This window comes from Danio rerio, chromosome 7, assembly GCF_049306965.1.
Source record: "Danio rerio strain Tuebingen ecotype United States chromosome 7, GRCz12tu, whole genome shotgun sequence".
Classification (NCBI taxonomy): Eukaryota; Metazoa; Chordata; class Actinopteri; order Cypriniformes; family Danionidae; genus Danio; species Danio rerio.
Window position 1 is genome coordinate 26,470,850 of NC_133182.1, and position 23,760 is coordinate 26,494,609.

General features: G+C 35.4%; 3 protein-coding genes across 4 annotated transcripts; all 3 read right to left on the minus strand.

The window, feature by feature from the left end:
• Positions 1-1,008: 1,008 nt before the first annotated feature.
• si:dkey-3k24.8 lies at positions 1,009-6,529 on the minus strand. The gene is made up of 2 exons (XM_021477808.3): positions 6,407-6,529; positions 1,009-3,443 (listed from the first exon to the last, which is right to left on the minus strand). Exon 2 carries the CDS (start codon positions 3,399-3,401, stop codon positions 2,409-2,411), a length of 993 nt encoding a protein of 330 aa, XP_021333483.1. The 5' UTR covers positions 3,402-3,443; positions 6,407-6,529; the 3' UTR covers positions 1,009-2,408.
• tm4sf21b (transmembrane 4 L six family member 21b) lies at positions 2,686-17,744 on the minus strand. Of its 2 annotated transcripts, NM_001113340.1 has the most exons (8): positions 13,621-14,474; positions 13,387-13,452; positions 11,071-11,207; positions 9,787-9,973; positions 9,591-9,639; positions 6,407-6,563; positions 3,631-3,733; positions 2,686-3,443 (listed from the first exon to the last, which is right to left on the minus strand). In NM_001113340.1, the coding sequence occupies exons 1-5, from the start codon at positions 13,810-13,812 to the stop codon at positions 9,631-9,633; spliced, it is 591 nt and encodes a 196-aa protein (NP_001106811.1). In that variant the 5' UTR covers positions 13,813-14,474; the 3' UTR covers positions 2,686-3,443; positions 3,631-3,733; positions 6,407-6,563; positions 9,591-9,630. The 2 variants fall into 2 exon arrangements, with proteins under 2 accessions (NP_001106811.1, XP_017212373.1); XM_017356884.4 differs by lacking the exons at positions 2,686-3,443; positions 3,631-3,733; positions 6,407-6,563 and having other exon boundaries at positions 9,290-9,639; positions 13,621-17,744.
• Positions 15,854-19,872, minus strand: mblac1 (metallo-beta-lactamase domain containing 1). Its single transcript, XM_687548.11, has 2 exons — positions 19,335-19,872; positions 15,854-17,744 (listed from the first exon to the last, which is right to left on the minus strand). The coding sequence occupies exons 1-2, from the start codon at positions 19,737-19,739 to the stop codon at positions 17,505-17,507; spliced, it is 645 nt and encodes a 214-aa protein (XP_692640.7). The 5' UTR covers positions 19,740-19,872; the 3' UTR covers positions 15,854-17,504.
• Between the last annotated feature and the right edge of the window lie 3,888 nt (positions 19,873-23,760).

Genomic DNA, 23,760 nt, shown 5'->3' on the forward strand with positions numbered 1-23,760 from the left:
TAAAACAATGTATTTTGTGTTCTACAGAAGAAGTAACCTCAAATAAGACTGAAACCAATTAAAGACGAGTATATAATGAGAAAATTTACACTTTTTTGCATTAACTAGCCCTTTAACCACCCCCAAAGTACAACTAAATAACCATTGCTGGTGCTATAAAGTGCTTATAATCATATGGGAACCAATTTGAGTCAAAGAACATTCTGTGCTTAAGGGCACCTCAACTAACACATAGAACTGCTGAATAACCCATTTATGTGTGTGTGTGTGTGTAAGAGAGAGAGAGAGAGAGAGAAAGAGAGAGAAAGATAGAAAGATGTGTGTTTGGAAACTGCATCATGAGAGGGATGTTTCATCTTTGCTTTAACAAATTAAATAAATATGTGGTCAGTATTAATCAATGAAACAAACTTGTATTAAGGTTTACACAAGAGAAGATCGGTATACTGTATGTTGCATTCAGATCAAAAAGGATGTGGTGAAATAGGGGAAGAGTGTGGAAACACACAGGAAAAAGGAGGTTTGGTGGTTTAAATTTTAGACACTTATACTCAAAACCAAACTTTTAAGCACTTAAATGAAACTAGACATGGGCTGATATATGAATCTAACGGTATGATAACTTTGAATGAAAATATCCCGGTTCGACAGTATTGTGATTACTGCTCTAAAATCTATTCTTTTTAAATGTCTGGGTTAAAAACTAAAACTTTTTCCCCTTTGAACTTAATATATTTTAGTTTAAGAAACATTTAAAATGTTTTAAAAACAGTAAACATGCCAGGTTAAATTATTAAAATGAATCATTGACTTCTGCTGTCTTTATTTATTTCAAAAACTCAGATTTCTTCACAATTTAAAACACCATCTTCGGATACCTTATCTGCTGGAGAAACTGTTGTCCTAAAAAACTAATAAATGTAAAAAAAATAAAAAATTAACACATACCTTAGGAATGGTATATACCTTACAATGGTGAGGTAAGGTAGCAAGTGATCATATCAAAGCTCCACACATGCTCATTTATTAACACGAAAATTTGAAAACTTTGCAAATGCATAAATGAAGAGTTAAGACGTTCAGATTTGATTATTTTCATTGCCTTTAAAGTGCAAATGTTCATTTCAGAAGAAAATGACATGGTTTTTGCACCTGAACTCTTCATATGCTAATATAATGAGTTAAACCAGTAGCTCTCAACTCTACACATTCCAACCCAGGCTCAATCTGAATATATACCCCAGTATACATTTCTCAAGAGCACTCAATGCGTCCCAGGAGCTATGTTTTTTTGAAAGTTTTTGTTTTTGCAAATCCACGAGAGGCCGATGTGTATGCTTTTTCAGATCGCACATTTCTTTCGTGAGTTTCATTCACGTCTCTGTTCTCGTGTAAACCTATCGATTAACAGACTGACCGAATATTTTCCTAAAAGGGATAAGGGGGGGGGGGGGGGGGTGGCGGTTGGTATTAGGACAATTCTAAGGGCCCATGCATATTATTAGGGGCCCTCGTCCGCGACAGAAACCATCCACCCCCTCGCTCTTTACTTTCGTCAGAGAGCCCGTGGTAGCCATGTTCTGACACTTTTATTTACTTGTTTATTTGTTTGGCTTTTGTTTTTGTCTTACCCGCTATTTGAAACTGTTCTTCAATGGACTCAAACCCTATCGGCGCGGTCAACTCCAATCCACGTCACAAGTCCACCAACATATGTAGCAAGCCGCTGGACAAACCTCTAACAGCGAAAAAGACGTCCATATGGAGGTAAAGGTTAGCTGGTAAGCACGAAAAGGAATGTCACCACACCACCCTGTATCATTCAATTTAAAGATGAAATGCAGCCATACTTACTTCTGGCCACATAATTCACGATCTCCAGAAATGTATATGGGGTGCATTTTCAGAATGAGCCTATGTAGACAAATTTTGTATGTCTTCTTAATTTGGCAAACCCAATTCAGATCACCATCATCTTTAACATACTTTTAAGCACCCCCCCCCCCCCCCCCCCCCAACCCCCACCCCAAAAAAAGTTTTATAAAGTTATATATGTCATGTTTGATGTCACAAGCACATTCCAGTGAGAGTTCTTTGTAAAAGCAAAATTACTTACAAGGGCACATCAGTGGCTGAATGATTCAGTGGCTGATTACTTTCTCAGATACAGATATGAGCAAGCCCAATGCCTTCTGACTGGAGTTTATATGACACTTACTTTTGCACACACTGTGCTTTCTTGCACACGTTCACAACTAATCCAGAATAGTGAAAAGTCCTACATCTTGTGGTTTCCTTTTTGCTCTGTTGCAATACACATGAGTCACAGATGTGATTGATCTCGTTTCTGATCTACTTGCTTGCTTCCTAATAATGCAGAAAGCAACACGGGTAGAAAAAGGTGACAATTATGTTGTGAGTGGGGTTCGAGAGCGATTGTTTCCATCCGAGCTGTGAGTGTTTATCTGACATTTTTTACGTACAGCTTCAGCGACCATTTTTTTTCTGAATGTCTCTGTTGCGAAGTAGTACGCCAGAGGGTCCAGCATTGCGTTCAGGCAAGCAACCATGAGGCTGTACCGATAGACTGTTAACATTGAGTCTGACATACTGGAATTGTTAAACATATGAAGCAGCACAAGAATAACATGATATGGCAGAAAACAAAGCAGAAAGATCGCCAGGTTAGTTATTATCATCCTTTTAATTCGTCCGCTGTCTACAAGTTCACTGGTCTGAGCTGCTGTGCTTTTATTTAATGCCTGAATGAGCCCCCATGAGCTGATAATCATGACGGTTAGTGGGATCCCGAATCCAAATACTATTGTGGAAGCAAGAACACCTGCTTGAGTTGCGTAAGTAGGAAAAGCACCAAAACATTGACGGGTCGTATTCATTGTCATGTTCATTGTGTGCACTATACTGGAATTATTGCGATTACTTGGTTTTAAGTAGATGGGTAAACTTGCTCCAAGAGTTAGGATCCATATTCCCAAACATACGCACCATGCTTTCTTGCGGCCCTCGCGGACCAGAGAAGACAGCGGAAAACAGACTGCTACGCAGCGATCGAAGCTAATGCAGGTGAGGAGGAAGATGCTGCCATACATGTTACTTAGGAGTATGACGCCGGCAAAATCGCAGACCCTCTGGTGCAGACACCCCAAACCTGCATGGTAATAGATCCGCACTGGAAGCGTGCAAACCAGAAGAACATCAGCAAACGCTAGGTTAACCATGTACATGGTTGTATGTGATCGTGATTTTGTGTTGCGAAAGAAAATCACAAGCGCAGTGACGTTGAGAGTCAGTCCAACTAGGAAGACCATCGAATACACGGTAACAAAAAGCCAATTCTGATGGCTTTTGACTGTTGAATTGGAGCATGTTGAACTTGACATTGCTGTCCGTGGCACTTAGTTTCTTGACTAGTCTTTAATAGCCTGTAAAGATAGAGAAACAAAAGGTTTTGTAATGAATTTAACCCCTCCGGTTGGTTCTATTCACCCAAATCTGAGCAGAGCTCAAACCAATGTTTATGGCAGGTAGCACAGTTCCAACTTTAGTTAAAGTCCACAGATTGTCGTTTGCTAGTGTGTCTTTAAAGAAAAAGAACTGAGGTTTACTCACAAAGATCTTGCTAGCTTGCCCTCTTAACCTTACTCCTATCCGGGTCACGACACCAAAACAATTCCTCTGGTTCTGCTTGTAGGCGGATGCTCTCATAGGGATGCTAAAAACAACAGGGTCTTGCATCAGTCACTAGTGTGCCTCTACAGGCCGGGGAGTAAAGTTTATTTGCTAATTTCTCATTAGCTGGACTTCCTTCAACCCTAAACCTCACTCCCATCTGGGTTACATCATCAGTAGCTAGTTTCTACTGTCTAGCATAAAATGAGTGTGCTAGGGCCAATTGTAGTTCCACTAGCCCAGGGATGGGGAAACTTGATCCTCGAGGGCCGGTGTCCCTGCAGAGTTTTGTCCCAACATTAGTCAAACACACCTGAACAAGCTAATCAGTGTCTTCAAGATCACTAGAATCTATAAGCAGGTGTGTTTGATTAGAGTAGGAGCTAAACTGTGCAGGACACCGGCCCTCCAGGACTGAGTTTACCCACCCCTGCACTAGCCCTTCTGGGGCTTGGTCTACGCTTTCTCAGAGCTAATAGCCAGGGATTTTTGGTCTGCCAAATACCGTGATCTAAAGCTTCTACATTTATTAAGTCAGCCGGGAAGCAGCGACTAAACAAACATGTGTTTTTTTTCTTCTTGTAAAGAAGAATAGGTGCACTACACTCTCAGAAATAAAGGTACAGGGGTTGTCACTGGGGCAGTACCTTTTTAAAAGGTACATATTTGTACCTGAAGGGTCCATAATGGTATCTCAAAGGTACTTTTTAGTAACATTTGGGTACTAATATGCACCTTTTAGGTAACACTATGGACTATTCAGGTATGTATCTTTTAAAAAGGTACTGCTTTAGTGACAGCTCCTGTACCTTTATTTCTGAGAGTGTACAAATTAATAAATGACTGTTTATATTGTAAGGTAATAAGTTAATGCAGGAGTCGTGTTCTGTAGACCAAACCTTTGTATCTACCCGGCAAACACAATATGTTCTTCTAAAATGCACATGTGCTTCCAGTTTGGTTCACATCTTATTATTTTGTCAGGAATCAAATAAGTCTGTGGGCAGCTTTTTTTTTCCCTATGTGTTTTTTTTTTTTTTTGTAGCAGTTCAAAGAGACCCTAAGGGTTGTTTACACTTGGTCACTCCATGCACTTTGTTTTTAATCAGATAGCTATCGAATCATTAAAAGGACAAGTGTAAATGGCCTCCAAAATGCATTTGAGATGGATATAAATCCAATCGCAAACCACTTCAGGGGGATGTACTGGGATGCATGCTAAACTGGACAAGTCTAAAATACACCTGGTTGTTGAAACTGCATATATACAAACAAAGCAAGTCTCTCATATGATATATCTACTAAAAGACAGAAATTGTATTGAAATTGTACAAGCTGTATTGTAAATAAATTAGTCAATAATATCACTGAAATTAATTTAAAAACTGAATAAATCTAAATTTACACACATTTACACAAGTAAATAAATGAATTCAATAATGAGCTAAAAATCTGCGGAAGCCTACTGATTTCTGCAAGCGCTGATTCCGTGTGGGCCTAGTTATGGGCTATATTACAAAATAAGATATAAAACTGGGAATGCAACGGCAACAGCACGATATCTTTTTATTTATTATTATTTTTAATTAATTCTATTTCTACCAAGTTATTGATCGTTAAATGACAAAAATTTGTTAAATTAATAGCAAATGGCTGCATTGAAAACACATCACACGTGATGCTGTGAATGGAGGAAAAATAATAATCAAACAATAAGCTATAACATTTCTTGTTTAGAATGTTTTACTGTGATGATATATTATACACAAATGAATGTAAGCTCTTCACAGTTTTGAATTATGTCTTGCACATAACTGTACGAAAAAAATCATTTCATTTAGCCCTTAATGACTTATCATTGTGATATTATTAGCGTTTTAATTTATATTTGTGCCACCCTGAGGCATAATAACAAAGACAGTAAAGAGCACAACCTGTAGTGTCAAACGTAGGTTTTTAGGACATGGAAATAAAATTTTGTAACAACTTGTCAAGTTGCATCATCCTCATGTTTAGCAATCTCAAATTGAAATTTGCTCAATGATCGTGTGTAGAATTTCAACAAAGTACAGATAGGAGCTTGAGGTAAGAGCTTGTGCGAGTAAACCTTTCCTCCTACTCAAGGAGTTTAGAAACCAACCTAGGGTTAACACATGTTTTTTTTTTAAATGTCAAGTGAGATAAACAGCCTCATTAAGGAAACACTATGTCTTGAAATGTGTCAGACTTACACCCATGTTTTTGTTAAATTTATTGCAAAGTACTAGTACTAGTTTGCCTTTCAATATGTATTACATGAGTTAAGCATTGTGGATATGTTAACAAAATTAAGGTTCAGTAGCAAATTTAAAGTATATAATGCAAGTGTATATAGATTATATTACAGCATATACAGTATATAAACTTGCACACATAACACATCTTAAATGTACAGATATAGCTGCTGATAACCCAGAAACAAGCCATTTTAAATGGACCAACAGATAAGACATATGTCAGAAAAGTCAATCCCTTTAATATTGTTCAGTTCATCTCTGACATTTCCATTTTGACATATGTGCAGCCTATACAATCATTTCTCATTCAGACGCAGACTTAGATTTTAAGTGAGCAGCTGTTTCCTTAAAGTAGGTTGTACATTACAGAAAACTGTAATTTGTCAATAATATCCAATTAAAAAAGATTTGTTTGAACGGGAATTTGAATTTAAACTCACCGTTTGTGTTTCCTCCGAGAGTTTCTTCAGTTGGTACTTATGACGATGAACAAAGACACACGTATGTCGCAGTCTCATCTCGCGCTTCAGGAAATGCTTTTGTGGTAAAGTGCAGAAGTCTAATCATTTCTGCCCTTTTCTTGTGCTTCTTGAACATCTATGAAGAATGAACATATACATGCATAAAAACCCAACTGGTGTCTTTAATAACAGGTTGCATTTAATATACAATGAAGATTATAAAACAATGTAAAACACTTTTAAGTTTTAAGAAATTATTCAAAACATATCAAATAATAAATGTAACATTTTATTTTGTGAAAAGCTCAGTTATCAGAACTGATTGTAGCACAAAATAAAATAGCTCTAACATTTGTGAAGATTGCAGCAGTCAAAAATGAGTGGGACATTGTAAATGAAGGATTTCAGCACATGTGTGGCCTCTCGCTGCTCTGCTGTGATCTCAGTCTGCTCTTCTTCAGTCTCCTCCACAGTTCCTTGACTACTAAGTTTCTTAGCTATAACCGCTGACATGGCTTTAAGGTTTAGTTCAGGACTCTGGCTTGGACATTTCATTATTTTAGTGTTTTCAGCTTTAAGGATCTGCTTTATCTACTGTGTTGTGTGACACTGGTTACAGGATTTAATTACGACTATTATTTGAATATAATGATAAAGGTCTGTATAACTATGTAAAAGAACAAAATATTAAAACTGTTATTCTGTAGTGTAGTCTTGTATTGTTTTTCTGTTTTGTTGACACTGTTTTTGTCCTACTTCTTCTGCTTATTCTTTGTGTTAATGGCCATCAGCTTACAAAGAAACCCATACAAAATCACCACTCACTGTACTGGTGTTTGTAGCTGTTTCAGAAACCCCCGCCCCCTCAAAAAAAGTCCTAGACTCACATGTCCTGTTCCTATTGGTTTTCATATGTCATGCGTTTTTGTTCCTATTGAATGATGTGGCCATGTGACCCTCTTTTCATAAATGTGGCCCTGGACCACAAAACCACTCTTATGTTGCATACAGGGGTGGATTTAACCAATTAGTGAAGTAAGCAAGACATTTCTAGCCCCTCCCCCAAACATAAATTATACCTCTAACATTGATGTTTATTCAGTAAAATGTTAATATAATTATTACATCTACACAAGATTGTCTTTCACCCCACAATTATGGAGCAATCCAGCAGTCAAGATTTAGTTTTAAATAACAATATTTTTACAATTTATTTACTATGTACAGTTGCGAATGCGTTTTAAGAAAACAAATAATTTACAATGTTGATATTGCATTAAGATAAAACTTAGAAAAGGAGATTGAGTGATATATAAAATAAATTAAAACAATAAAAGTACAAAAAGGTGCATTTTAGGACTGTAGGGCCCTATGGCTGGAATTGCTTAGGGGCCCCGTATCACTAAGTATTCATCAAATATTTATATGAATCACCAAACACACATTGTATGGGTCAAAATGATACGTTTTTCTTTTATGCCAAAAATATTATAGAATATTAATGTCATGAAGACATGTAAATGTAAATTTATACCTGTAAATACATTAAAAATGATTTTTAGTAATGTCCATTGTAAAGCACTTCAGATTTTCTCAGTGCTTAAATGTTTTTGAACCCTTAGAATCCAGATTTTCAAGTATTTTTGTGTCACAAAATATTGTACTGCTAAAAATTGCTTGTCCGTGTCAAGTTGAATGAAAAACAAAGAGAAGGAACTGCATGTTACTAAATGAGCTTATAAATTATAATAAATATACACTACCGGTCAGAAGTTTGGGGTCAATGGGATTTTTAAATGTTTTAAAATAAGTTTCTGCTGCTCATTAAGGCTTCATTTATTTCATAAAAAACCAGTACACACTTTACAATTGTGAAATGTTATTGCACTATAAAATAACTGCTCAAAAGTAGTTTATCATTTAATTAATTAATTTATTTATTCCAGTGATTTTAATGATGAATTTTTAGCTTTATTATGTCAGTCTTCAGAGTCACACGATCCTTCAGAAATCACTCTAATATGAATTATTATTATTAATAATAGTAATAAAAACCATGATGACTGGAGTAATCCTTTCATTTGAAACTACATACAATAAGAAAGCAGTTATTTAAAATTATTTCTTTATTTTTTTTTAACAAATTACAATTGTTTTACATACAATAAATGCCGCCTTAATGAACAGAATAATTTTAGGTAGTGTATGCATTTATTATCAGCCTTTTTAGAGGATTTGAATGCATTAATGACCTTATTAAGATGCAATTCTAGAAATTGTAGATTTGGCATGATCAGCCAATCTTGTTCTGGATAAAATGGCCTCCTACGTCCTTAATCTGGACAACTTGTAAAAACTAAAAAGTTTGGCTGCCAGACAACCTGGTTTTGTAAAATATTTATGAATTTTCCAACATGTGCAAAATTAAAACCAATTACTGCAAAATTTCTGAAAGTGTTCGCTAAATTTTAATATATTTTCAAATATCTGATTTAAGTTTTTATACTAGGTTTTAGAATATATTTGACTCATGAAATATGCTTAAAATACTCTTTTACATCTGTTAAGAGATCTATTCCTGTTAGTAAGAACTAAGCAGTGACCTTCAAACTTAGGAAATAGGTTGTTCTCTAAATTTTATCTTTACTGTGTTTTCACTAAAACAGGATATGTGGTACATTTACCATAGACAATGATCTCTGCCTGACTAAAACGTTATTATCTGATTTTGTTTTAAATTAAAATCTTACACTATCTCCACAATAAACTGCAACTGGAACTGACTCTGTCTGGTATCGCAAGAGTTATTACTCTTGATAACCTTGCATAAATGTAATTCAACAACAAAAATAAACTCAAAACTGTTTTGTTGTTGTTTATTTACAGATAAGAAAATCATCTGTATACAATTTCTATTCATATAAAAACATACATTTGAACAACATTATAATAAAATTGTAATGTAATCTGCCTAATTCACAACATAAAATGAGCAAAAACATAATTCAACTTCAACATATTTACATTTATACAAAAATAGGACGCTTTTATCCACATGGAGTGTTTGTCAATCTATTATTCAATATTACATGTGCAAAATATATGGACAACATATAATGTTGGACGGTAGAGTATGTTTTGCAGGTCCTTTCTGACTTATTACCGGTATCACCGATGCTGTGTTATCTGGTGTCGTCCTGAACTTAAGCCTCCTAAAATGATAAAGCATAATTTAGACTCGCTATCAAAAAATGAGGCAAATCAATCTTACTGTTGCAATGCTATCAGTAATAAATGCAGTTAATGAGTAACTAAGTGACCTTAAGAAATAAAGTCACCTTTGAATCTACAGCACGTACCTCTTTGCGATTGCATGTACCACAAATGCAGCCGAACAGGCCGTTGAACACCTGGAAGCCACAGAGCAGCAGCTCTAAACAAGCAGCCACAAGCAAAATGGCAAACAGGCCCAGGTTAAACTCCACTATGTTTTCTGGCTCCTCGCAAATCGTCCAGGTGTCAGAGTTTCCCAGGTAGTTTTCAGTACTGTGCAAGAAAATAAAAAATAAATTGCATCAACAGTCATTTATTATCGCTTTTTTTTTTTCTTTTTATACAAATAATTCACCCAAAAATTAAAACCCACTCATTATTACTCAACCTCAAACGGTTTTAATAAGTTTCTTATTTTTGTTGAACTCAAAAAAAGATATTTTGAAGAATGTTGGAGATCAACAGCTATTAATATTTATAGCAGTGTCAGTGTCAGAAACATTGCTATATCAATAAATATTGACACTGAAATATTTAAAATCATACAATCTTGCTTTTGGTTTGTATCAATACTGTCTTTGCTCTCTTGCACACTCTGTTTTCATTAGAAGGGAGATTAATAATTGCTTATATTATTAAGATTTTGATGCTTTTGCTTTAATCAGAAAGTAAGATGAGATTGTACTAATTGATGCAATTTTTGTAGTATATTGCCTTTTGGACTTTTTTCCTCTTTTTTCACTTAATTTGCATAATTTTAATGTTGTTTTAATGATTTTAATAGTACCAAAAATCGATATTTTTCAAGGTATCCAAGTTGGAAACTCCACTATTGTGACAACAATACCGAACACCAATATTTTTCAAGGTATTGAATCGAAGTTAGAAATTCCAGTATCATCACAACACTAATAGTATTGAATATCAATATTTTTTAAGGTATCATATCGAAGTTGGAAATTCCAGTATCGTGATAACAGTACCGAATGTTGATATTTTTCAAGGTATCATATCGAAATTGGAAATTCCAGTATCATGACAACCCAAATAGTATCGAATATAAATTTTTTATAAGATATATCGAAGATGGAAATTCTAATATCATGACAACACTAATAGTATCAAATATTGATATTTTTCAAGGTATTGTTTCGAAGTTGTAAATCACTCTCAAGAAAACCTTAATTCAGAGTAGAAACAAATACTGTGGAAGTCAGTGATTACCCATTTCCAACATTCTTCAATATATCTTCTCTTGCATTTAACAGAAAAAAGCAACTTAAACAGGTTTGTATTAAGCACAAGGGTGAATGCTCACAGGATTTTTGTTATACTTTGGGCCTTTTAAATGAGATGCAGCAACTTCTTACCTGTTGTGGAATGGTCTGGTCCATTGTCCATTATCAATCCTGCAAACTGGCCCTTTAAGCAATGCAACCACAGCTACGGCACCGCTATAGAAGGCACCCACCACACCAATTGCTGCAAAGATGATGGACAGAAACATCTAGTGGACAAAGACAAAACAACAGGTCAGTTAAACCCTCACAAAAATGTACAAAAGAAAAAAAGTTTTAAAAGCGGTAAAGTGTTTTGAAAGATGCACTTTTATTTAATCTGTGATGTAATTTCAACTTTAAGTATGAAGGACATCAAAACTGACCATATGATTTTGTTAGCTCACATTGCTAGTTTTGTGGTGAACAATTCAGCTGTGGATAACATTAAAAAAAGAAGGTTGCTCTTCTAATCTTTCATTGAAATATGAAAATGCACTTCAGTTAAATTCTCAGATTACATCTGTCCAGCATTAAGCATTGTTAAAATTCATACATAACAACACCCCTACAACTGTCAGTTTTGACAACAAACAGAAATGGTGAGAATGAGGAGTCTGTTAGGTTATAATAACTCTCCCCAAACCCTTTTCCCCATCTTTCTGAAAGAAATGCCTAAACAAGTCACACCTACGGTTTTCTCTTTTAATATTTAAATTTTCTAGAAACTGCGCCACAATACGAAAAAAAAGGTTGCAGCTTCCAGTTCATGCGGACTTTAAACATAAAGACAGGATGAGACATAAAGTAGCTTCTCCCCTTTAAAAAAAAAAAAAACCAATAGAATTTTGTTTAACAATAGCTCTACCAATGAGAGTGGTTGAGCTCAAGCACATTAAATGAAATGCAAATGAGAAGCCTCTTTAAAAGTTTTGATTGGTCAGAATATTTGACGAGACGTAAAAAAAAATCATTGATCAATTTGGACAGAAGTGTCAAGCTGCAAGCTTTGGTTGTTTATATCTTCTAAATGCTAATTTTGTCACTTTTTTGGAGCACACTATATTTTAGATATCCTCAAGACTTACATATTAACATCTAAAAATATATATTTTGGTTTCACAAGGACTTTAAGTATTTGTTTACCTAGAAACTAACCAGTATGTTATACTGAATTCTTTTATGAAGCACAAAATTATGTTTTAAAACTTCTCCAACTGTTATTTACGCATAGAGTAAGAGTTAATGGTTTCAAACTTTTAAAGTTCAACGGCTAAAGCTAATGCACTGGCTTTCTTGAGACGTCAAGGCTGTAATGTGATGGTTAAGAAAGGCTTACATGATCTTAATCAATGGTTGCACTCTCTCCAATGATAAACATGAGGGCACTTCCAACTCTGAAATTTGAAATGCATCTAAACTCAAAAATTGCCATATTGTAGTTTTTTAAAACAAGTTGCTTAATACAAAACCTACATGCTTTTAATATTTCCTGTAGAAATGTAAAGTGCAGATCTGTAACTGCGACATGTTTCCAACTGAAACAAGATGCTAAATAGAAAGAAATGTTTTATTTCATCACTCCAACTCATAATATCTTACTTGCGACAAACAAATTTTTTGCGAGAGTGGTTTAGAATATTCTGTTAAAGCTGTCAATCTGATATCAAAGAAGGAAGTCCATTCCACAGAGAAAGCAAAATTTCAGGCTTTCATTTAAATCTGTGCGAAATGAAAGTTGCTGCAGACTTTTATTTCAGTCTAATGATGTATTAGCAACTGGTATGGAATACTGAGTAGGCGGCAGAGTTTCAGTTTTGCAGTTATCCTATTGTCTTTCACTCACAGCAAACTAACGGTTAGAGGCACGTGGCTAAGCATATTTCGCCCAATCTGTCGAACTAATTTCATCAAAGAAGATCTGCATAGCAGAGGCAAACGGTCAAATTTGAATTAGAGATTACTGAAACATGCAGCTTTCATCCTGTGGATTAACTTGCACATCTAAATTGTTCACCTTAAGAATCAACGTGAGCTAGCAAAATAAACACTAACTTTTGACTAATGAAGTTTGGAAAGATTACCATGGCCAACATTTCTTTCATAATAAACTAAACAATCTAGTAAAGAAACAATTATGAAGAGTTAATAAGTCCCAAAGCCTGCCTACACTTCTGTTACACACTCAAAAGTACATATTTTAAATAATAGGATTATTTAAACCTAATTTGACCTAAAATATAAACAAAACAAAAAATCAGTCAAATGAAGTTTCATCCATCAAAATCCTTATTTTTTCCAAGTTAAATCCATTACGGTAAATGTATTTTTATGAGGCTATTACATTTGTTGTCGTGCACTGAACTTTTAAAATAAAGTGAAAAAAGCTGAAGCTGTGGCCAATCTTACCCCACAACGGTTTGCACAGCATCCTTGTCTCCCAGTGCTATGAATGTGAATTGCAGGGATCAGCACCTAAGATTAAAAATCAGCAGACATATCAAACATAAATAATTCAAAGAGATGTAGCCCACATTTCAAAAACCGAAACGAATGCTCAGTTTGTGTTCACAAAAATAGAAACCAAGAAACCGAGCAGACAACACTAACATAAAAGTCAATTTAAAAGTAGTCATGTCTCACCAAGATGCCGCCTCCAACAACACCTCCCATGTATTTGATCTCATCTGTCAGACGGTACTCTCCGTCCGCATCCTCCACAGCGTAGTCGGTTTTAAAATCAGGGAAGAACAGAAAGATGTTGCTGAGAATGGACACTAGCGCCAACGGATAGAGACTGATGCCAATAAACTTGGCGCACTTTCCGGTACACATAATGTTAGTATTTTGTTAAACCGAGGATCAGAAATGTTAAGCCTTTCTTCTGGAGTGTGTTCAATCGAGGAGAAGGTGGATTATAAATACTGCTTTTGACCAGACAAACACACCTTTTCGACGTCAGACCACAACTGATGTCACACCTTTATCACACATTAGTGCTCATAAAAGTGACTGTACTTTGAACTGCCAATGCCATCCTGTCAATGAAGACTTGTTATTAGATGGAATAATTAGTGCTTTTATATACATTGATTTTGCCAACCCAAATAAATCAATGAGCGCATTGCTGGTAAAGATATATTTATCATTTACATGATTAGAATATTACCCTTTGATCCCAGAGCTCAGTCAATGTTATCTACTGTCAGAGATGTGTGGTTCTGGCTGAACTTTAAACTTTTCAGAGCACTTAAACAGACCCCACATAGTCTCTAATCTGAAAAACTATAAACCATGAGCGGAAACTCTGACCAAATTCACACTACTTAATCAGTAAGCTGTAGGTCTATATTTTTAATGTATTTTATGTAATGACACTGCATGTCAAAACTGTTGGGAAATGGATCAAAGTACAGATCCGTGAACATTTCTGTGTAATATTTCTGATGGGAAAACAGTTAAAAAGATATTGTTGACTCAAAGCTTTATGAATTTTGTCCTTTTAAACACAACAGAAGATACTGTATATTGAAAAATGTTGAAAGAAAGATTTTGAGGAATGATGAAAACCTGTAAACATTGACCTCCAAACCAGGAAAAACAAATGCTATGGTGTCAATGTTTACAGGTTTTCTTCAAAATATCTTTAGCATTGAAAAATTAATATAGCTTTGAAAGCACTTGAAGGTGACTAGCGAGTAAATTTAAAACGATGTGTAATTAACATTTTGTGTTATAGTTTGTGTGAGGAAAATAATCACATTTACCGGCCACCTTATTAGGTACACCTCTCCAACTGCTCACTAACACTAATTTTTAATTAGCCAATCACATGGCAGCCACTCAATGCATTTAAGCATGTAGACATGATCGAGATGATCTGCTGCAGGTCAAACCGAGCATCAGAATGGAGAAGAAAGGTGATTTGAGTGACTTTGAACGTGGCATGGTTGTTGGTGCCAGTCGGTCTGGCCTGAGTATTTCAGAAACTGCTGATCAACTGAGATTTTCACACACAATCATCGGGCAACGGTTTAATTTTTTAATACTGTTTTAGTGTGGTCAGCTGTGGTAGCATCTTTTAAGCAGATGAAATTATTTAAAGGTTCTATTACTTTCGTGTTTTAGGCATTGAAACCAAACTGTTTTTGTGTAATCTATTTTACATCTTACATGCTGCTTACTTTTATGCATACTTTACATTGTGTGCCCTTTGCTGTTTTGTTTATTATGCCCATACTGCTTGTTTGTATTTTCTCTGTAAAGCACTTTGTGCGCCCTTGTGGCAGATGGAAACAGTTGCTATAAAAATAATTTGAACTTGAACAATGGAAAATTGAAAAAAAACTTGCCCGGTCTGATGAGTCTCAAATTTCTGCAGCAACCTTCGGATAGTAGGGTCAGAATTTGGCATCAACAACAGAAAAGCATGGATCTATCCTGCCTTGTATCAACAGTTTAGGCTGGTGGTGGTGTAATCTTGTGGGGGATACTTTCTAGACACACTTTGGGCCCATTAGTACCAACTGAGCATAGTGTCAACGCCACAGCCTACATGAGTATTGTTGCTGACCATGTACCCATCTTCTGATCATCCACCCAGTGTACCCATCTTCTGATGGCTTCCTCCAGCCACATGACGCGCCATGTCATAAAGCATCTGAGACTGGTTTCTTGAACATGACAATGAGTTCACTGTACTCAAATGGCCTCCACAGTCACCAGATCTCTCAATCCAATAGAGCACCTTTGGGATGTGGTGGAACGGGAGATTTGCATCATGGATGTGCATCTGACAAATCTGCAGCAACTGCGTGATGCTACCATGTCAATATGGACCAAAACCTCTAAGGAAAATTTCCAGTACCTTGTTGAATCTATGCCACAAAGGATTAAGGCAGTTCTGAAGGCTAATTGGGGTCAAACCCAGTCCTAGTAAGGTGTACCTAGTAAAGTGGCCGTTGAGTCTATATTAGCAAGAATCTAAAGAATCTAAGTTTTCAGACGGGCTGAAATGGAATAAACTGAAAAGTAAAACAAATGATTAACACTCTTAAAAATAAAGGTTCTTTATAAGCATTGTTGGTTCAATAAAGTACCTTTAACAGCCATTAAAGTAAGACAGGTTCTTTAGATTATTAAAATGTTCTTTACACTAAAATTGGTTCTTTAAAACACACTCTCTTAAAGGTTTGAGGAATACAAAATGCTGTTTCTATTGCAATGCTCTGAAAACCCCAATTTGCAACCTCTATATTTAACAGTGTATATAAAAAAAGACAGACGCTGACTGTCGTCTTGGTTCGTTAACCACAACCTATTTACATAAACCTGCATGATAAAAAAACATGTGCAGGGACTTTACACAAACTCTTTGGCTTACCAATGTCAGATGGCATATGATTGTGAGATTAATGAACTCTATTTGACCCGAATGTTAAATAAAATGTGTTTTTAAAAGTTCTTTTGTTTTTGACAATTGTAAAATACAGTAAATGCATTATGCTAAACCTGGATATGAATCAATTTCTGAGGCATAAGCTAGACTGAATAAGGTTGGGACTGGGGGTGAGGCGACAAAAACTAAACTAATACTGTATGTAATTAAATTCGTAATCGGATATAAAAAGCATATACTGACCCTCTAATACTAGCACACAGTGTTATTTTTATTCCATCAAATTATGTTTTGCTTTATTTATTAAAAAACCTGCAATGTGCTACACTCACTGGGACATTTCATATATATTTTTTTTTAATCGTTTCCATTATAGTCATTTTTAAACCAATTCGGATAAAGGAGTCTGCTAACTGAACAAATGTAAATAATTTGAACATGTTATAATGTGAAATAATGTATCTACATTTAGGCTATGTCAAATGACATGTCCTAAGATGTAAAGACTGTTATTTTTCAATACAGCATTTGATAACCTAAGGTGCTTCACAACAGCAAATCATTTTCCCACAAACGACAAGCATTAAAATAATCCATCTATAGATTATTTTTTCCGAAAGCAGTTTTAGTATGAAAACTTTGACCTCATTAACTACTCAATTACATATTACAACTACTCCTGACGTCAATTGAATCAGTCATCGTCTGTCACATGGTTGAAAAAAAGATAAGGTCTAAATATAACTTCAAAGTCTAAATATAACTTAAAGTAAAAGCATACTTTAGGCTATAAAGCCACGAATAACATTCATGATTTAAGTTATTCAATTTTCAGCAAAAAGAACTGCGACCTGATTTCCACTGTATGTTATGTTTCCAATGGCCTTATTACATCAGAGTAAAGTGCGAAACACACTTTTTCCAGCCACATTAGCTTTTTGAAGTCACTTCAGACAGCCGGATGTGAAATACTTATGAGTAATATAAGAAGTGAATGCTCAGAGTCAGCAACAAAAAGCTATTTCTAAATCATAATCACACTGACTGGTGACCTAAATGAACGTGTTCTTCAATAAGGTCAAGATTGTTCAGGTAACTCAACTTCAGGTCCTGGATTTTGTCAGTGCTGTTACTCCCTTTGAACTCGAAATAATGGCCCGTGTCCAGGAATGATGACGTCAGCCATCTGTAACGCCATCTGCCGGTTGGCCTCTTGAATCTGAGGATTCTCACTCAGCTCTTTCCAAGAATCTTCATCATGACAGCGTTCAAACAAGTCTCCTGCAACAAGCACTGAACCCTCTGATGTGCCTTTCACCAGGACACTGACATCTCTTCCCATGTGACCAGGTGTGAAAATGATAGATACCTTTTGGATAAACAGGACCAAATAGGTGCATTAGCATTAGTGAATTAATGCACACATACACGAGTTATAGTATGATATGCATAATAATATACACAAAACTGTTTTATGATTTAATATTTTTAAATCTAATTTATTCCTCCTATTATATTCTTATTCCACAGTGTTGCCATAAAGTGCTTAAAATAGACAAAAAGCCATTTAAAACTTCTTTTACCCCTATGCATACAGGTTCTTTAAAAAAAAAAATCTGAATGTTTAACCTACACTCAGCGCCCACTTTATTAGGTACACCTGTCTAACTGCTAGTTAACACAAATTTCTAATCAGTCAATCACATGGCAGCAAATCAGAGCACTTGGACATGTTCAAGACCAGGGGTGTCAAACTCAATTCCTGGAGGGCCGAAGCCCTGCACAGTTTAGTTCCAACACACCTGTAGGTTTCAAACAAGCCTGAAGGACTCAATTAGTTTGATCAGGTGTGTTTAATTGGGGTTGGAACTAAACTGTGCAGAGCTGAGGCCCTTTTGGAACCGAGTTTGACACCTGTGGTCAAGATGATCTGCTGCAGTTCAAACTGACCATCAGAATGAAGAAGAAAGGTGATTTAAGTGACTTTGAACTAGGCACGGTTGTTGGTTGTTTCAAAAACTGCTGATCTACAGGGATTTTCACGCACAATCATCTCTAGGGTTTACAGAGAATGGTCCGAAAAAGAGAAAATATCCAGTGAGCGGCAGTTCTGTGGGCGCAAATGCCTTTTTGATGCCAGAGGAGAATGGCCAGAGTGGTTCGAGCTGATAGAAAGGCAACAGTAACTCAAATAACCACTTGTTACAACTGAGCTATGCAGAAGAGCATCTCTGAATGCACAACACATACAACCTTGAGGGTGATGGGCTACAGCAGCAGAAGACCACACAGCGTGCCACTCCTGTCAGCAAGAACTGCAAACTGGGGCTACAATTAGCACATCCTCACCCAAATTGGGACAATTAGAAGACTGAAAAAAATATGGCCTGGTCTGGTTTCTTGAACATGACAATGAGTTTACTGTACTCAAATGGCCCCCACAGTCACCAGATCTCAATCCAATTTGGGATGTGGTGGAACAAGAGATCTGTATCATAAGTGTGCAGCCGACAAATCTGCAGCAACTGTGTGATGCTATCATCTCAATATGGACCAAGAGTTCTGAGGAATATTTCTAGAACCTTGTTGAATCTATGACATGAAGGATTATGGCAGTTCTTGAAGGCAAAAGGAGGTCCTTCCCAGTATTAGTAAGGTGTACCTAATAAAGTGGCCCGTGAGTATATACAGCAGATCCAAATGTAGAATATTTATTGCCAATACTAAAGTATACAGGCCTATTTACACAGTATTCGTTCATTTTTACTAACTTCATGTTAGCCTAAATTATATCTACACGTTATCAAAATAAAAAGAGTAATAATGAGTTAATGCTCCAACTAGGGTTAACGTTACCCAAGATTCGTATTTAAGCTTTTTCCTATATGTTAAACTGTTCAATGAGGTTAATACATTCTTGAAAGTCTATGCATGTACCTGTTTGATATGAATAACTTACAAAGTCATCTATAGTGTACGGCTGTCCTTCAGCCAGCTGGTTTGGCAGATATTTATCTCTTACGCTTATGTCTGATCCCACAATTATTTTGGCCTCAGGAAACAACCCTAAGTTTCCCACGTGGTCCGAGTGACCGTGGGTTCCGACAACTATATCAACGCTGTCTGGTGTCAAACCCTTCTCTTTGAGTTTAGCCACGAGAAAGTCTCTGTCCCACGGACCGCCTGTGTCCACTAAAATAGTGTTTGGTCCAGTGATTAAAGTTATAGTGCCGTCTGCCCTGAACGCGCCGTCATCTTCAGCCGTACAGTAACCCTCCTTCAGCACTGACACGCTGTACGGCTGACCACAAATGTCGGAATTGATGCCGGATTCCGTTTTTCTTATTGAGCAATGCGTGGCCATTTGACTGTGTAGTATGTGATAATTTGAGCTCAGCAAAACAAACACATTTCCTCTTCTTTAGATATTTTTTGGCGGTTCAACCACTTCATTTTCAGTATCGCGCCATGAACTTGTACGGAAAGTCACTAAGGACAAACTATCAAGGATATGGCAAGCCGTTTTAACATTTCATCTAAAAGCAATATTACACTTACAATTTTATATATATATTAAAATTAAACATGTTATTTGAAAAATTACAGCCTTTTGAGTCATTAATGTGGAAATGAATTGTGCTTTTTCATTTTTCAGACATTTATCATTTTTATCTCATGATTTACATGAAGCATTTAGTTAGCATTACTTGTGTGACTTCCTTTAATGTTAAAGAATTGTAAAAAAAAAAAAAAAAAACTACAATATAAATGAATAAATTTAGACAAAGTATTAGCATTGTATTGTATTGATTGTCAACAGGTTAGATTCCTTTAGTAAAATGCACTTTCCATTAAAATTATCACTGGTGTTACTGTAAGTATTGTAATGTCACTAACACCACTGAAGATCATCGTTTTTCTCACAGGTGATTCATTATTGTCACTGGTGAAACTATTTTGTGATGTACAAATCTTTATATCTGCTGCACTCCGTATTTATGATTTATGGGATTCCATCATTACATGCTTATGATATTCATATATGTTTATAGCAAATGTATGGTTGCAGAAATTAACTAACATTTTGAAAAGACACTTTTAACAAACCTGATTAAAACAAATAAAGTCTCCTTATTTGTTTTTATGTAACTTTGACTACATAGAATGAAAAAAATATATGAAATAATATTATAATAATGAGGGTGACATGGTGGCTCAGTGGTTAGCACTGTCGCCTCACAGCAAAAGAGTCACTGGTTTGAATTCCGGCTGCGTCAGTTGGCATTTCTGAGAGAAGTTTGCATGTTCTTGCCGTGTTGCCGTGGGTTTCCTCAGAGTGCTCCGGTTTCCCCCACAGTCTAAAAGCATGCGATACAGGTGAATAGAATAAACTAAATTGCCCATAGTGTATGTGTGATTAAGTGTATGGATGTTTCCCAGTACTGGGTTGCAGCTGGAAAAGCATCCACTGTGTAAAACATATGCTGGACAAGTTGGCGTTTTTTTCCGCTGTGGCGACCCCAGATTAATAAAGGGACTAAGTTGAAGCAAAATGAATGAATATTACAATAATATAAAAATTATAACAATAATATAATCTTATAATACTATAAATGTGTGTTTTTATAAAGTCTTATTCATGTGCTACATGTCCTTATTTAGTAAATACTGGTTAATCTTTGGATATTAAAACCAGTTTAATAGATACTAGTTATTTATAGCTACTACAACTTATTTGTTAGATGCCATCTTTTGTGATTGTGACTAGAAACAATAGCTTGATCATCACGCCTGCTTTTTTACTTCTTATGTCTTCTTTTGAATGTTTAAATATTTTATGCACAATAAACCTGCCCCTTTATTCATCCACTAAAATCATTATTTGATGTAGCAGTGATTCTAATAGTTTTTGTAATGCTACTTTTTTATTTACTTAATTACAAGTAAATGTTTTAAAAATCAGAAGATTTGATATTGTTTAATACAGCAATCTCTAACAGCAATGTATATTACTGTTGTTTTTTTTTAACCATAAACAGTCCATTACATGTTAAAAAGAGGCTGTTGGTGATGACAAAATAGAATATATATATTTTTCTGTGTATATGTCAAAATGTGGCATTACAGAAACCAAACCAGAAACCTCCAAAAAATTCCTCAAAATTATGAATTTACACAGACTATTTAATGCAGCATATCATCTTTACACTCAATTCTGAGCAGACACAGACACGCTTTAGACTACTCTTAAATCATCTGTGTAAAGATGACTTATAGATGCAATCCAAAAGCATTACCATAAGTGTGTCTGTTAAAAGATTGTTACTCACTGTAAATTTTGTCACATAATTTGTAATCAGTAACTTTATACAATTCATAAGTAACATGCAGTGGTGGACAGAAACCAGGTTTATTTTACTTCATTACTGCACTGAAGTACATATTTTAATTCATTCATTTTCTTTTCGGCTTGGTCCCTTTATTAATTAGGGGTCACCACAGCGGAATGAACCACCAACTTTTCCAGCATATGTTTTATACAGTGGATGCCCTTCCAGCTGCAAGCCATCACTGGGAAACACCCATAAACTCTCATTCACACACATACACTACGGACAATTTAGCCTACCCAATTCACCTGTAGTGCATGTCTTTGGACTTGTGGGGGAAAGAGGAGCACCTGGAGAAAACCCATGCAAACACGGGGAGAACATGCAAACTCCACACAGAAATGCCAACTGACCCAGCTGAGGCTCGAACCAGCGACTTTCTTGCTGTGAGGCAACAGCAAGCCACCACTGGCCACCAGCACATTTCAAAATATTGTACTTTTTTCTCCACATCCATCTACCTAAATTGAAGTAAAAAGTTATTTTAATAGTGGCATTTGCACTGAATAAATCATTTGTTAGCTAATTGAACTGATTTCTGTAACCAAGTTAACGGTTTCCAGCAAACGATTCACCGATTCAAATGATCTGTTCAGAGTCGGTCTCCAGTAAATGATTCACTTGATTTTACAAACAGGGTTCAGCTTGGGAATGTGGTTTTAAAGGTTTTCACTTGAATCATCATGAATTATCAGTGTGGTTCTCAGAGTGTGACGTCAAACTTCCTGCAAAATAAACATGAAGGGCTTTTACTTTTATTTTTAAGTAAATTAAAAATCAAATACTCTTGTACTTTGACTCAAGTAATGTTAAAAATGAGGATGCTGTGTTTATACTGGAGTACGATCTTAACGTATCTGTTACTTTTACTCATGTGCCTAATTTGTGTTCTTCGTCCATCAAACATAGATGTTCAGATCAATGGGGACAAAAGATTACTAGTTAGATTTGCTACTAGTCACTAATGAAATATGCACTAGTATTTAAAGACCAATAGGCCTATATTAATATAAAAAATAAGGTATCTACTAGTATTTAATGAATAAGAATTAGTGTGTATTTAGGAAGGCTATTAGTAATAAATGAACAAAATCTAATAGATATTTACAAGTTAAACAGACACTATAGCATCTAAACAAAATAAGACAGTGCTTATAGAAAATCATCATACCGCTTTGAAATAATTGATTTATTTGTCATGCAGCCTGAACTCAATTATATTTTGAGCCTTTGAAATGTTTTGTAACCTTCTCCTAACCTGTGCCTTTCTACAATTTTATCCAGAAGGTATTTTGAAAGCAAGGTGTTATGTGAGTAAAGGTATAGATTTTGCCCACGCTGTAAAACCCAAAAGGCTAAGGTAACTTAAAGCATTTGAGGAACAGATAGCAACAAATCATTTAAGTTAAAAAACTAATCCTAATGAGTACTGTGAACTTACTCCATTTGAGTAAATGAAGCAATTTAAGCACAGTAAAACCAAGAGAAATCAAACCAACTGAGTATTGTAAAACCCAACAAGTTAAGGCAACTCAAACCGTTTGAGGAAACCGATTGTGTAAAAAAGTAAAAAAAAAATAATAACATTTTTGATTTGAGTAAATAAAATTTGAGTAAAAAAACTAATCTATATGAGTACTGTGAACTTACTCCATTTAAGTTGAAGTAATGAGGTATTTGAATAACTTAGGCTATAACTTCAACAATGAGTTCAAAACTCTTTTCAAATGAGTAGAAATAACTTTCAGTACATTTTGAGTTAACTACCCTCATTTAATTTAATAAAGTTTACTGTTGGGTTTTACAGTGCACGGTATGATGATTTTCTATAGACTGTAGGTGCATAAAAATAAATACATTTGTATAGAATAAATGTTAAAATGGCTTGCCATAGTAAGAGCTTTTTATATCGTGTTGTGGAACAATCGCGCCACCTTTTGTTAGCAGAAAAGACAGGTTCGTATTTTATTAAATTTAATAATAATAATAATAATA